The sequence below is a fragment of the Anomaloglossus baeobatrachus genome, chromosome 6 (assembly GCF_048569485.1).
Source record: "Anomaloglossus baeobatrachus isolate aAnoBae1 chromosome 6, aAnoBae1.hap1, whole genome shotgun sequence".
NCBI classification, from domain to species: Eukaryota; Metazoa; Chordata; class Amphibia; order Anura; family Aromobatidae; genus Anomaloglossus; species Anomaloglossus baeobatrachus.
In genome coordinates, this window is record NC_134358.1 from 129,695,510 (window position 1) to 129,710,480 (window position 14,971).

At 44.3% G+C, this 14,971-nt stretch overlaps 1 protein-coding gene across 1 annotated transcript in view; it reads left to right on the plus strand.

Moving 5' to 3' along the window:
• Positions 1-14,971, plus strand: part of CA8 (carbonic anhydrase 8) — a 209,501-nt gene that overhangs the window by 174,262 nt on the left and 20,268 nt on the right. The window contains exon 7 of the mRNA XM_075316334.1: positions 3,857-3,969. Coding sequence (XP_075172449.1) covers positions 3,857-3,969 — 113 coding nt within the window. The remainder of the gene's footprint in view (positions 1-3,856; positions 3,970-14,971) is intronic.

Sequence of the window (14,971 nt, forward strand, 5' to 3'; positions counted from 1 at the left end):
ACGGGCACCAGCCCCTCCAGCGCATAGCAAGCACGGCGAGGAAGGGCCGCCCGATACCCGTTTTTTCCACTCCGGGGGATGTATGTGGCCTCCATGCCATGCAGAGCGACGACTCCTTCATCTTCTTCCGAAACGGGCTCGGTGTCAGGCCCGGAATCACTATCGTCCGTCCCTTCGCCAGGCGGGTTGCCGCCAGCTGCCGCAGCTTCCAGGCTTGCCACTCTCTCGGCCACTGTTACGAAGGGGTGTACGCCCGATGGGCCAGGTGCAGCGCGGTGCACGGGCAAGGAGGACGGAGGCAGCACGGGGGCCAGGGGTAGACCGGGTCCCTCAGCTGCAACGGCCGGTCCCTCGGGGACACAGGGGCGTGGGTCACTCACCAGCTCCTCCATCATGGCCTCCATTCCATATACTCGTGCAACGGCAGCTACCGCCTCCACCTCCGCGGTCCACTGCTCCATCAGTCCACAGATCTGGCTCCGGTAATGTCGGCAGATCCCTGCCGTTCGAGCCCTCAGCCATGCTGCTGTCCCGGGCACCGGCTCGGTAGCCTCCGCGTAGCTAGGTGGAGCGGACATTCTTTGCAGGAGTCGGCGGATCGTGGGGTCCCGGCGTCCCTATCTGTATAGCCACGGCTACATGCGACCAGTCGCCATTTCGTCCCCCTTAGCCTCTTTCCGACCTCTCCTCTATCGGGGCGGGATTTTGGCCTTCGTGCCTCCACTACTCAAGGAGACGCTCGAGCGGGAACTTTTCGCGCCAAAGATGGCGGCTTCTGAAATTTTTCGGTCGGACACCTCCGGCGGTAACAAGGCGCACCTCTACCCAACGGCAGAGCGGTAAGATCCTGTTCGTGACGCCAAGTTGTCGCGGGCGGAGGAGGGGACGCTGCGCTCTCCCACTGCTTGGGTCCAGCTGCCGCTGCTGCGGCCTCTGCTGCTCGGTGACTCGAGCGGCGCTCCTCGCCCGTGAGTGAAAAGGGGATTGGTTTTGGGGATTTATTGTCCGTGACGCCACCCACGGTTGTGGTGATTGTGTGGACACCACCGCTGCTCTGTATGGGGATCCAGGGAGCGGTGACAGGGAGCAGCTTTGTTGTTATTTCTCCCCTCCGTGGGTAGGGGGTTGGATGTCCCGGGGCCCGGTGATGGGGTAGGGATGGATGGCAGGCCGGGTGCGGGGCTTGCTGAGGAGCAGGGTCGCGGGGGCAGCGCTGTGCCTCACGGCACGGTGGTACTCACTCAGCCTGAGACGTTGACACAGTTCTCGGTAAAATACACGGCTGGAAAGACGGTTCCCACGGACGGCTGCTGTTGCTTTTCCCCGGTAGTTAACGGTGACTGTCTCTTTCCCTGCACCTGAGTTCAATGTTGGTAGCGATGGATTCCCACCGGTAACCCGCTCCCCGACTTGGATATGGGCCGGAGGAGCCCCTCTTTGCCTGCAGGCGCTGGCCCTGAGAAACTGGTGCCTTGGCGGTGACGGTGTTTCTCTCATACGGTTGGACTGTTGCCTTCAATCGGGACTTAGTTGTTTGGAGACCCGGAGGTCCCCTTCACTGACGGATTTGGCAAATTCACGGCGACTCCTAGCCTTGCCGGGATCCGAAAGGCCCCTGCCAATGGTGCTGGCTTCTCTTTGTATACCGGTCCGGTACCGCCGGGTCACCACCCGTCCACGGTCCTTTCGGCAACCTTCGATCAGCCTCTCCTGCAGACGGTCACCGCCGTCTGCCAACCTTGCTGTCTCAGTCCGGGGCACACACCTGGACCAACTTCAGGCTTTCACACTGTCACTTTCTCCTTCACTTCAACTCCTCTCACTTGCTCCTCTACCACTTCCCTCTAACTTCAACTTCAGCTCCCACTAATCTGCCTGGTTTTCCCGCCTCCAGGGCTGTGAACTCCTCGGTGGGCGGAGCCAACCGCCTGGCCCACCCCCTGGTGTGGACATCAGCCCCTGGAGGAAGGCAACAAGGATTTTTGGTTTAGCTTTGGTGTACCTATCCGGGGTGTAGGGTGTGGTGGTGTCATTACCTGTGACCCCTGGCTTGCCCAGGGCGTCACATACACCCCCTGTTGCTCCTCCACTTCCCCGCTCATTATATATTCACTGTTTTCATCTGTGATTGGTTGCAGTCAGACGTGCCCCCAGCATCTGACTGCAACCAATCACAGACCTGGTTTGCAGGTCTAGTGCAGAGAGAATGAGTGAGCCGCTCATTCAGCAGTGACCTCACTCAGGCTATTTACGGTCACAGGTATCGCCAGCTGTGACCGGGAATCACCTGAGTGAAGTGACCGCTGATCATGTGGCTCATTCATTCTCTGGAGATGACAACGGGCAGTCCTGTTCTATGGCGCTTGTTGTTATCTTAAGATGTAGCAGAGCTGAATCACTGTGGGATCTCGTATAAATTATGTCGGACCTGCAGGGGTGATTCTGGGGTTAATAAAGTGGTGAAAGAGGGGGCTTTTTGTTTTTTATTTTAAATAAAGGATTTTTCGGTGTTTGTGTTTATTTCTTTTGCCTTTCAGATTGGTGATGGGGGTGTCTCATAGATGCCTGCCATTACTAATCTAGGGGTTAGTCACAGCTATGAGCTGCGATTAACCCCTTATATTACCCCGATTGCCACCGCACCAGGGCAATCCGGGAAGAGCCGGATAAAGTAGTGGGATTGTCACATCTAATGGATGCGACAGGCCTGGGTGGCTGCAGGCAGATATTTTTAGGTTGGGTATCTCCAGCCTGAGAATACCAGCCCCCAGCTGTGGGTTTTATCATGGCTGGGTTGCAAATGTGGGGTGACCACATGATGTTTTTCTTTAAATTATTTATTTAAATAATTAAAAACAGCATGTAACTGAACACGAGCATTTCTGCTGATCTGAGCTGTGCAGCTCTGATTCGGAGAAATGAATGAGCGATCAGACTGCTGTTCCTTAAAGCCCTCTAGGAGGACTAGTAAAATAAAAATAAAGTAAATAAAAGTTTTCCATTTTTTTTAAAAAAGTAAAAAACCTAAAAGTTCAAAACAGAATTAAAGGGTTTAAAAAATTAAAAAATATGCAAACATTTAGTATCGCCGCGTTCACAAATGCCGTATCAATCAAAATATAAAATGAATTAATCTGATCGGTAAACAGTGTAGCTACAAAAAAAAAATGAGAACGCTATTGGTCACGGAAAATGGCGCAAAAAGTGTGCCAGTTTTGTTGGACAAACTTCTGAATTTTGTTTTAACCCCTTAGGTAAAAGTAAGCCTATACATCTTTGGTGTCTATGAACTCATACAGACCTGAAGTATAACACCGACACATCAGTTTTACCATTTATTGAACACGGTGAATAAAATATGGCAAAAGCAATCATCCAACCACATTTTATTTTGCAATTTTTCCACACTTTGTTTGCTGTTTTCCAGTGTCTTAGATGAAAATTGACTCTCCAGCTGTTTTTCATTAATAACACTTTCTTTTCCAGCCTTTTGTTAACCTTGTTCCAACTTTTTTGAGATGTTTTTTGCTGCAATCAATTTCTAAATGAGATCATTTTTTAAAATGACTTCAAAAAACTCTAACTTTCAACTTCTGATCTGTGGTCTATGTTCTGTTGTGTATACAGTACGGCTGTAAGAGAACTCCAAATCTTTACATTTTGTTTTCTCTACATTTTACAAGCATCCCAACTTTTTTGTAATGGAATTGAGACTGTACATAGAACATGAAAATATTACTGAGATATTTTGTCATTTCATAGTTAGAAAGTAGAAGAAGTAGCTAGACAAAAAACCTTAATATGTTTCCATTTTAATTTTAGTCTTTACTTTTTATGACATTTTATTTTAAACCAGATCCCCTTCTTCGTGATTACTGGGTTTATGAAGGCTCGCTCACTATGCCACCATGTAGTGAAGGTGTTACATGGATATTATATCGATATCCTTTGACAGTGTCTCAAATTCAAGTGAGTACTTTATATTATTGCATTGTAAAATATGGCTATAGTATTTTATAATATCCTAAAATAAAAGATACGTGTTTACATTGAAAAATTTCCATACCTCCCTTATTTTTGTATACGTGTTACACTCTCAGTGCTTTTTGAGGGCATAAAAGTATTTATATCGATTTTCTGGCTAACAGGGTAACATAATATAATTTTTATTGTAAAACACTCTCAAAACTTGAAAATAAATTTGTGAAGACTAGAGGACAGACTTTTAAGCAATAGGTAGTAATAGCACAATGACCAAGAGTTCAGGAGCATATGTGATCCTGGGTTTAACAGTAACCAAAAATACAACATTTAGATAATTTTGTTTGTTCTCCAACATTCCAAAAATAGACTGAGTTAATTTGGTCTTAGTGTGATTTAGGAAATTAGAAAGTGAGGCAGGGACTTATTTGAGATACGTCTGTACACCATTGCAAAATAGGTTGCCGCTATATAAACAATGTAAGAAAAAAATGGGTTCAATAAGATGCTTTATAGATCAATATCTTCTGTTTCATTGGGGTGCCAGTAAGTGCGTGGTACCATAAGAGACAGAGTAATTAACCAATTGTAATCTTTGGGCTACCACATTCAGTTAGCCCTGCTAGCAAAGATATAGAAAAAGGAATTAAGTACTGTAAGGCTATGTCCGCACTTTGCGTCGAGGTAGTTGCAGTTCAAAACGCATGTTTTGTCAGAAATTGCTTTTGCCAAAGTTGCTTTTGACCATGGAAACGCGGTAAATACGCGTGCGTTTTACTACGTTTTTAGCGCTTTTTACATGCTTTTCCATTTCTAAAAGACAGATGCGTTTTGAACATAAAGACACTGCTAAATAACGTTTTAACAGTCAAATACTATGAAAAAGGGGAAAAAAACAAAACAAATATATATATTTAAATCATAACGAAAAAAATTATATTTAATAAAATTATAGTGGTTTTATATTATTTATCTCTAAAATAACAATAAATTAATATTTGTCATTAATTTAATTGTCGGACTATGTGTGTGTGTAAAGGGACATATTATTCCATTAATTTGATGTCAGAAACGGATGCATTTATGAAGTCCAAAACGCATTCTTTCTGCAGCTAAAAAGCAGGTAAAACTCTGGAATTTTTATGTTGCTTACTTTTTACAACATCTCGTTGACTTCAATGTTATCAAAACGCAGCCCAAATGGCAAAAACAATTGACATGCTGCTTCTTTGAACGCTGAGTTTTTGCCCAAAATTATGCAAATTAAACGCTGCATTTGCAAGCACAAAGGGGGGACAAGAAATCACCAATTCACATAGACTTTGCTTGAAAATCAAAACGCATGCATTTTGGTATGAAAACGCTGCAGTTCAAAACACTGCTGAAAAGCAGGTAAAAACGCAAAGTGCGGACACAGGCTTAGTGTTTGACATAGCTCAATTAACGCCTTACTTCCCTCAGTCAATAGCGGCTACTGCATGTAAACAGTTTGATAGAAAGACATTGCTTCATTTGTCACTCCATCGGTACCTTACAGGAAGGATGTGCCAATAATTGCTTTAGAAACTGAAGGCCTAGCAATGGCCTCTGGGTGTGTCATAGATCAACGCTTAATAGACAGTTCTAAGGCACAGTCTGTTAGGCTGCTTGACAGTATGTACAGTTGAAACTAGAAGTTTACATACACTATCTAAAAAGACACATATACATGTTTTTCTCACTATATGACATGAAATCAGAATAGACCTTTCCTATTTTAGGTCAATTAGGAACCAAAATTATTTATATTTGCCAAATACCAGAATAATGAGAGAGAATTTTCAAGGGATTTTATTACTTTCTGCAAAGTCAAAAATTTACATACACTTAAGCCTGCTTTACACACTTCAATAAATCTTTCAATCCGTCGTCGGGGTCAAGTTGTAAGTGACGCACATCCGGCATCGTTCGTGACGTGTTTGCGTGTGAAACCTACATGCGATCGATATTGAACGAAAATACGGTGATCGCATACACGTCGTTTATTCCTCATACATTGGACGTTTGGTAGTACGAAACTAGTCAATTGTAACGTGTGACATCCCTCATACGATTTCGGTATCTGATGCTATGTGCGCAGGTGTGCGCTCTGCACCGCAGCTTAAAAAAGGTCTGCTTCAGAGCGCAGCTGAAAAGCTGCGTTCTGAAGCGCCTCACAATGTCTGTCATTCACTAATCTCTGTCAGTCCGTCACTATCTCTGTCCCTCTCTCTCTGTCCATGTCAGTCTATCCCTCTTACCCCCTCTCTCATATACTCACCGATCCCCGATCCCCGGCGCAGCTCTGCACGGCATTCACACTGCTCCGGCGGCTTTTACTGTTTTGAAAAAGCCGGCCGCCCATTAAACAATCTCGTATTCCCTGCTTACCCCGCCCACCGGCGCCTATGATTGGTTACAGTGAGACACGCCCCCCACGCTGAGTGACAGGTGTCACACTGCACCCAATCACAGCAGCCGGTGGGCGTGTCTATACTGTGTATTGAAATAAATAAATAATTAAAAAAAACGGCGTGCGGTCCCCCCCAATTTTAAAACCAGCCAGATAAAGCCATACGGCTGAAGGCTGGTATTCTCAGGATGGGGAGCTCCACGTTATGGGGAGCCCCCCAGCCTAACAATATCAGCCAACAGCCGCCCAGAATTGCCGCATACATTATATGCGACAGTTCTGGGACAGTACCCGGCTCTTCCCGATTTGCCCTGGTGCGTTGGCAAATCGGGGTAATAAGGAGTTATTGGCAGCCCATAGCTGCCAATAAGTCCTAGATTAATCATGTCAGACGTCTATGAGACACCTTCCATGATTAATCTGTAAATACAGTAAATAAACACACACACACCTGAAAAAATCCTTTATTAGAAATAAAAAACACACACATATACCCTGGTTCACCACTTTAATCAGCCCCAAAAAGCCCCCCATGTCCGGCGTACTCCAGGATGCTCCAGCGTCGCTTCCAGCGCTGCTGCATGGAGGTGACCGGAGCTGCAGAATACACCGCCGCTCCGGTCACCTCCACGCAGCTAATGAAGACAGCCGCGCGATCAGCTGAGCTGTCACTGAGGTTACCTGCTGTCACTGGATCCAGCGGTGGATGCAGCGGTGGCCGCGGGTAACCACAGTGACAGCTCAGCTGATCGCGCTACTCACCTCCGCTCCGGTCAGCTCTAGTCAGCAACTGAGGTGAGTAGCGCGATCAGCTGAGCTGTCACTGAGGTTGCCCGCGGCCACCGCTGCATCCACCGCTGGATCCAGTGACAGCGGATAACCTCAGTGACAGATCAGCTGATGGCACGGCTGTCTTCATTAGCTGCGTGGAGGTGACCGGAGCGGCGGTGTCTTCTGCAGCTCCGGTCACCTCCATGCAGCAGCGCTGGAAGCGACGCTGGAGCATCCTGGAGTACGCCGGACATGGAGGGCTTTTTGGGGCTGATTAAAGTGGTGAACCAGGGTATATGTTTGTGTTTTTTATTCCTAATAAATGATTTTTTTCGGGTGTGTGTGTTTATTTACTGTAACTTACAGATTAATCATGGAGGGTGTCTCATAGATGCCTGACATGATTAATCTAGGACTTATTGGCAGCTATGGGCTGCCAATAACTCCTTATTACCCCGATTTGCCAACGCACCAGGGCAAATCGGGAAGAGCCGGGTACTGTCCCAGAACTGTCGCATATAATGTATGCGGCAATTCTGGGCGGCTGTTGGCTGATATTGTTAGGCTGGGGGGCTCCCCATAACGTGGAGCTCCCCATCCTGAGAATACCAGCCTTCAGCCGTATGGCTTTATCTGGCTGGTTTTAAAATTGGGGGGGACCGCACGCCGTTTTTTTTAATTATTTATTTATTTATTTCACTACACAGTATAGACACGCCCACCGGCTGCTGTGATTGGGTGCAGTGTGACACCTGTCACTCAGCGTGGGGGGCGTGTCTCACTGTAACCAATCATAGGCGCCGGTGGGCGGGGTAAGTAGGGAATACGAGATTGTTTAATGGGCGGCCGGCTTTTTCAAAACAGTAAAAGCCGCCGGAGCAGTGTGAATGCCGTGCAGCGCCGGGGATCGGGGATCGGTGAGTATGAGAGAGAGGGCTGCTCAATTCAGTTACTCAGGAGATTAGCGGTCACCGGTGAGTCTTCACTGGTGACCGCTAATCAGGGCGCAACACAGACAGAGCCGCAGCATGACCATGAAGTCGGGTGAAGTTCACCCGAGTTCATTCTGACAGTGCGGCTCTGTCTGTGTCTGCTGTCATCTGTCATTCAGCTCTGCTACATGGCTGTCTGTGTCTGCTGTCAGCGGCCATGTAGCAGAGCTGAATGGCAGATGACATGGTAAAAACGCATCCCTACACATTACACACGCTTGGCAAGTCAATAAATAAAAAAAAAAAGGGTGCCCAATGCATACGTCACAGAACACATGATCTAAAGGATCGCACACAAAATTGATCAATTTAACATAGGCTACTAACGCACGTGTGACAGCAAATGAACGACCTACGTGCAATCTCATTCAATCGCATATGCGACCTGGGCGTGTCACATCGCATACGAGATCGCATACCTAATTGTAAGGTGTAAAGCTGGCTTTAAACTACTATGCTTTTAAGCAATATGTAACAGTACATATGATGATCTCATGTCTTGGGAAGCTTCTGATACGTTTATTGGCAACATCTAAGTTGTGTGAATGTGTTTTTTTGAATAGTGTATGTAAACTTCTGGTTACAACTGTACATTTTGAGTATGAAACCCCACTAATTGAAATCTTATACAAATGGGTGTACACCATCAAAAGTAATAGTATATTTTGGGACAGAAAGAGAAGGGATTGCATGAGAATAAATGTATCTTTCATTAACTAAATATTAAGATCAAAATGTTTGTACAAACTTTAAAATAAATATATTTTTAGGAAAAGGAGATTCCCTTCTACTGTACAGAGAGAGACATTACAGGTATCTCAGAGTCTGATTCTAAATAGCCTCACCAGAGAAATAATATAAGGGGGAAATATCAATATTATCTGATCCACATGTCCCTTTTTTACGATAGTGGTGTAGGTGAGGATTCACAGAGTCATCAAGAAACAAGAAGAGAACACCATATCAAAGTTTATACCATTAACTGATAATAATTCTTCAAGAGTCCAATTCTGAATTAACTTTTCCAAACATACAAGTACAATAATGTGAAGCCAACCGAGGATTCTCAAATGGATCTTGCCTCCCGACACACCCTAAGAAATTCATTGCTATTAAGGATGTTCATCAATTTGGGAATAAATTTATATAAAAAACACTATTTGTCCAACAAAGGAACAAAGAAACAGTATTGCAAGGATTACAGATATTTTCCAAGCTGTCTATCCAAGAAGGAGGTGCGATAGTAATTCTTCCAGAATTTCTATCTTAAAGTCTAAATCAGAATGTTGACATCAGAGATACCGATAAGGCATCACATCTGAGAAAGAGAATCCTGAAAACTAAATGTTTACCTTACTAGAACATAAATTATCAAATGATATGACTGGTGAAAAAAAGATCATCACTAAAATAAAAGATTGGGATGACAAGGTTTTTAAACAGTCAAATTAGTAAGGCAATAAGGTGATTTGGGCAAAGGATAAATATGTACAAGAGATGAAAAGACGATTGAAAAACAAGATCTGCAATTAATCTTTAAGTAGAGATTTCACAAATCAATTCTTGAAAGAATATACCAAGATTTTCCTGAACGGATATGGCAAAAAGGTATTACCAAGAATGAGAATGACTACCTGTCAGTAACATACTCATCGGTAACAACCTTCCATGTGCTCATAAAATACACAAAAGCATGGAAAATCCTCCTGGAAGACCCAGTGTGTGTGTGGTACAGACACAGAGGAACTAACAAATATCAATGGGTTCAACTCTACATCATTCTCTGTACTGGACCTAATACCACACAATCCCCAAAAAGGTCCATTCTATATGTTACTCAAAATACATAAAGCAGGTAATCCAGGGTAACCATTATCTATGATATTAGGACATTAACAGAGAAGAACTCAAGTTGGGTGGAGAACATTCTAAAACCCTTAGTGAGATATACATTCAGTTATATCCAGGACACCACAGACATTCTCTGCAAATTGTCACCCCTGGGTCCACTTAATGAGGGTAAAATATTGGCCACCATGGATGTAGAGTCTCTTTGCACAAACATTCCCTATGAGGATTGGATTGCTGCATGCAAATATTTCTTTCAGAAACACAGGTCCATCACAAATATTTTTCCTTTGGGAGTGATTTATACTAACGGTGTATGGGCAGCGCCATGAGAAACAAAATGTCACCACAATATGCTAACCTGTTTATGGCTAAGCTAGAGGAGGAGTTTTAGTCATCTTGTGCTATTAAATCTCTTGCATACTTCTGCTACATTGATGACTTGCTAATAATCTGGTCAGATTCAAAAGATGATGTGATTGATTTTCACAATAACTTCAACAAGTTACACCTAACCATCAAGCTCACTCTCAACTTCTTAAAGTCCCAAATTAATTTTGTAGACACAACCATATACATCAAAGACAATATCTTACAAACATCAATTTACCATAAACCCACAGGACATCCAGCATGTCTGAGCTAGAACAGCTGTCATCCAAGCCACACAAAAAAAATCCATCATCTATGGTCAAGCTCTGAGGTATAATCGGACAATGTTCAGACAATGAGTATAGAAAACGACACCTTCTATCACTGATAAATACATTCCTACAACAAGGATACCATCCGCTGGTAATAGTTAAACTTATCCACAGACCTTCAAGAATCCCAAGAAGTAGCTTCCTGGATTACAACCAGATGTTTCTTGCATTCATATACAACCCCACCATGAGCATCCTAAGAAAAATTGGCGCTGATCTCCAACCAATATTCCACAGATACCACGAAATAAAAGAAATATTCCCAGAACCACCACGTCTCTCCTAAAAACAGCCTCCCCAACTTAAGGAATCTCCTTGTCAGAGGTATCTTCACATCACGATCAAAGATGGGCACATTCCCTATAACAGTAAAAAATGCAGGACCTATACTTACAGTTTACCAACAGATACAGTTCACAAACCCAAAAGAAATCAGGACTATAAAATCATGGATTTCTTTACATGTACATCCTTCTATGTGGTATACATGATACAATGCACAAGGTGCCCATGAGGAGCATATATTGGGAAAAATAAGCAAAAGCTACAAACAAGGATAAATCTACACAGGTACACTACAAGGAATGATCTTGATATCCCTGTGGGATAACATTTCTCGTAACCAAGACACAGTATGGCATATTTAAAAGTCTTAATACTGAAAGGTAATTTTAAGGGTGACAAAAAGGGAAAAATTTGTGCATTCAAACTGATAAGGAAGGATGTTCAAGTCTTTGACAAAAGGACTGAATCTATCACCTGGATTTATGACCCACAACATGGAAACACTTCACACTTCCACTAGCCTTCCTCCAGATCACTAAAGGCCACGTCACACTAAGCGACATCGCTAGCGACATCGCTGCTGTGACACTTTTTTTGTGACGCAACAGCAATCTTGCTAGCGATGCCACTGTGTGTGACATCCAGCAATGACCTGGCCCCTGCTGTGATATCGCTGGTCGTTGCTGAATGTCCTGGACCATGTTTTGGTTGTTGCTCTCCCGCTAAAAAACAAGGAATAACGTTTGGAACACCATTCTAAGTCTGAACTGGGTGCAAAAACCTAAAAAAAATCACTATGGGGAGATAAGGTATGCACACCAGTGACTATGTAAGGGGAATACATGGAATAGCAGAAACTGCTGTGTGAATACTGACTTGAAAAATCCAATAGCTATATGTAAGAGTGAAAATGTGAAAAATGGAATCTGCATTACTGCCATGAACATATGAATCAAGAGAAATTTAGCTACTGAATTGATCAATGCAATAGAGCCCCAACACTACGCCAAAGTATTTCTCTACGTTGGGGTCCCTAGCTTGTGTGTGTCCTCTCATGCAGTTAAAAAACTTACCGTGTATGGGAAGCTGAGACCCAGGCTATTTATGCGTATGATATGGATTGGCAATAGGTGTGGTTGGGGAGGGTTCACAAACGAAAAACAACTAACAAATAAGGAATAACGTTTGGAACACCATTCTAAGTCTGAACTGGGTGCAAAAACCTAAAAAAAATCACTATGGGGAGATAAGGTATGCACACCAGTGACTATGTAAGGGGAATACATGAAATAGCATTAGTTGTTTTTCGTTTGTGAACCCTCCCCAACCACACCTATTGCCAATCCATATCATACGCATAAATAGCCTGGGTCTCAGCTTCCCATACACGGTAAGTTTTTTAACTGCATGAGAGGACACACACAAGCTAGGGACCCCAACGTAGAGAAATACTTTGGCGTAGTGTTGGGGCTCTATTGCATTGATCAATTCAGTAGCTAAATTTCTCTTGATTCATATGTTCATGGCAGTAATGCAGATTCCATTTTTCACATTTTCACTTTTACATATAGCTATTGGATTTTTCAAGTCAGTATTCACACAGCAGTTTCTGCTATTCCATGTATTCCCCTTACATAGTCACTGGTGTGCATACCTTATCTCCCCATAGTGATGTTTTTTTAGGTTTTTGCACCCAGTTCAGACTTAGAATGGTGTTCCAAACGTTATTCCTTATTTGTTAGTTGTTTTTCGTTTGCGAACCCTCCCCAACCACACCTATTGCCAATCCATATCATACGCATAAATAGCCAGGGTCTCAGCTTCCCATACACGGTAAGTTTTTTAACTGCATGAGAGGACACACACAAGCTAGGGACCCCAACGTAGAGAAATACTTTGGCGTAGTGTTGGGGCTCTATTGCATTGATCAATTCAGTAGCTAAATTTCTCTTGATTCATATGTTCATGGCAGTAATGCAGATTCCATTTTTCACATTTTCACTCTTACATATAGCGATTGGATTTTTCAAGTCAGTATTCACACAGCAGTTTCTGCTATTCCATGTATTCCCCTTACATAGTTACTGGTGTGCATACCTTATCTCCCCATAGTGTTGCTCTCCCGCTGTGAAGCACACATCGCTGTGTTTGACAGCGGGAGCCAACGATCTGAATGTGCAGGGAGCCGGTTTCTGGCAGCTGCGGACGCTGGTAACCAAGGTACATATCTGGTATCCAAGCAAATCGCTTTGCTTAGTAACCCGATGTGTACCATTGTTACGAAGCACAGCGTTGTTACACAGGTCGCTGGTGGCTGATCTCTGATCACTGTGGAGCTCTGCCTGATTGACAGCTCACCAGCGACCATGTAGCGGCGCACCAACGATCTCTGCCAGGTCAGATCTCTGGTGGGATCGCTGGTTGCATTGCTTAGTGTGATGGTACCCTTAAGGCCACGTCTCACTAAGCAACATCGCTAGCAACAACGCTGCTGAGGCACGACTTTTGTGATGCAACAGCGATGTTGCTAGCGATGTTGCTGTGTGTGACATCCAGCAACAACCTGGACCCTGCTGTGAGGTCGCTGGTTGTTGCTGAATGTCCTGGACCATTTCTTAGTTGTTGCTCTCCCGCTGTGAAGCACACATCGCAGTGTGTGACAGCGAGAGAGCAACAACTGAATGTGCAGTGAGCAGGGAGTCGGCTTCTGCGGACGCTGGTAACAAAGGTAAATATCGGGTAACCAAGAAGCCCTTTTCTTGGTTACCCAATATTTACCTTCGTTACCAGCGTCCGCCGCTCTCATGCTGTCAGTGCCGGCTCCCTGCTCCCTCCACACATAGCCAGACTACACATCGGGTAATTAACCCGATGTGTACTCTGGCTAGGAGTGCAGGGAGCCAGCGCTAAGCAGTGTGCGCTGGTAACCAAAGTAAATATTGGGTTGGTTACCCGATATTTACCTTAGTTACCAAGCGCAGCATCACTTCCACGCGTCGCTGCTGTCTGGGGGCTGGTCACTGGTGAGATCTGCCTCTTTGACAGCTCACCAGCAACCCATGTAGCGACGCTCCAGCGATCCCTGCCAGGTCAGGTTGCTGGTGGGATCGCTGGAGCGTTGCTTAAGGCACCGTCACACTAAGCGACCCCATCAGACCCAGATGCTCATAAAATCTGCAGTGGCAGTCATCCATATCCCTGACTGCAAGCCATGAGTGGAGTCATGACACATATATACAAAACCAACATATCTGTTGCCATATCTGTTGTGGCGTCCCTGAAGCTGGATCGGTATCCCTTGGGTGACACACAAGTGAGCGGACATGCAGAATTCATGCGGAAATTCATTCGGAAATTCTGCCTGAAAGCTTGATCAAACAATGATTGTGTGCGCCTACCAATATTGTCAAGCCATATATGCGGAGTAATACTTTGACATTGTTCCAAGCAGCTACTTAGGAGTCAGAGATGCATCCAGGCATCTTCCCCATGATTGATGAAAACAGGAGAACTGGAGTACTATATAATGCAAATTATCAGAAATGTTTATTAAACTATGCAAATTCAAAAAACACACACCAAGAAAAAATGGCCATGATTAAAATGACAGTAAAAACAGCATGGAAAAGGGGAATATCCAAACCCTAGGTATGGAAATAATGATGTAAAAACATCGATGAGCAAAATTGAAATGTTAATATTTAAACAATATGTACATTATATGCCATCACAATATATGTGTAAATACCCCAATCTGGGGGAGACAACATACGAACATACGGCCCAAGCAGGATACACATCCCAAAGTATCAAACATACACAGTGGCAGGTGAATATAGGTGTCATGCAGTCTGAAGGGTGTATGCCAAGTCACATGGATGGAAAAAAATGCTATGTGCAATAATCAAAGTGTCCCAACTCAGGGAATCCTCACATGACAATGCCCCGAAGCCATTCAA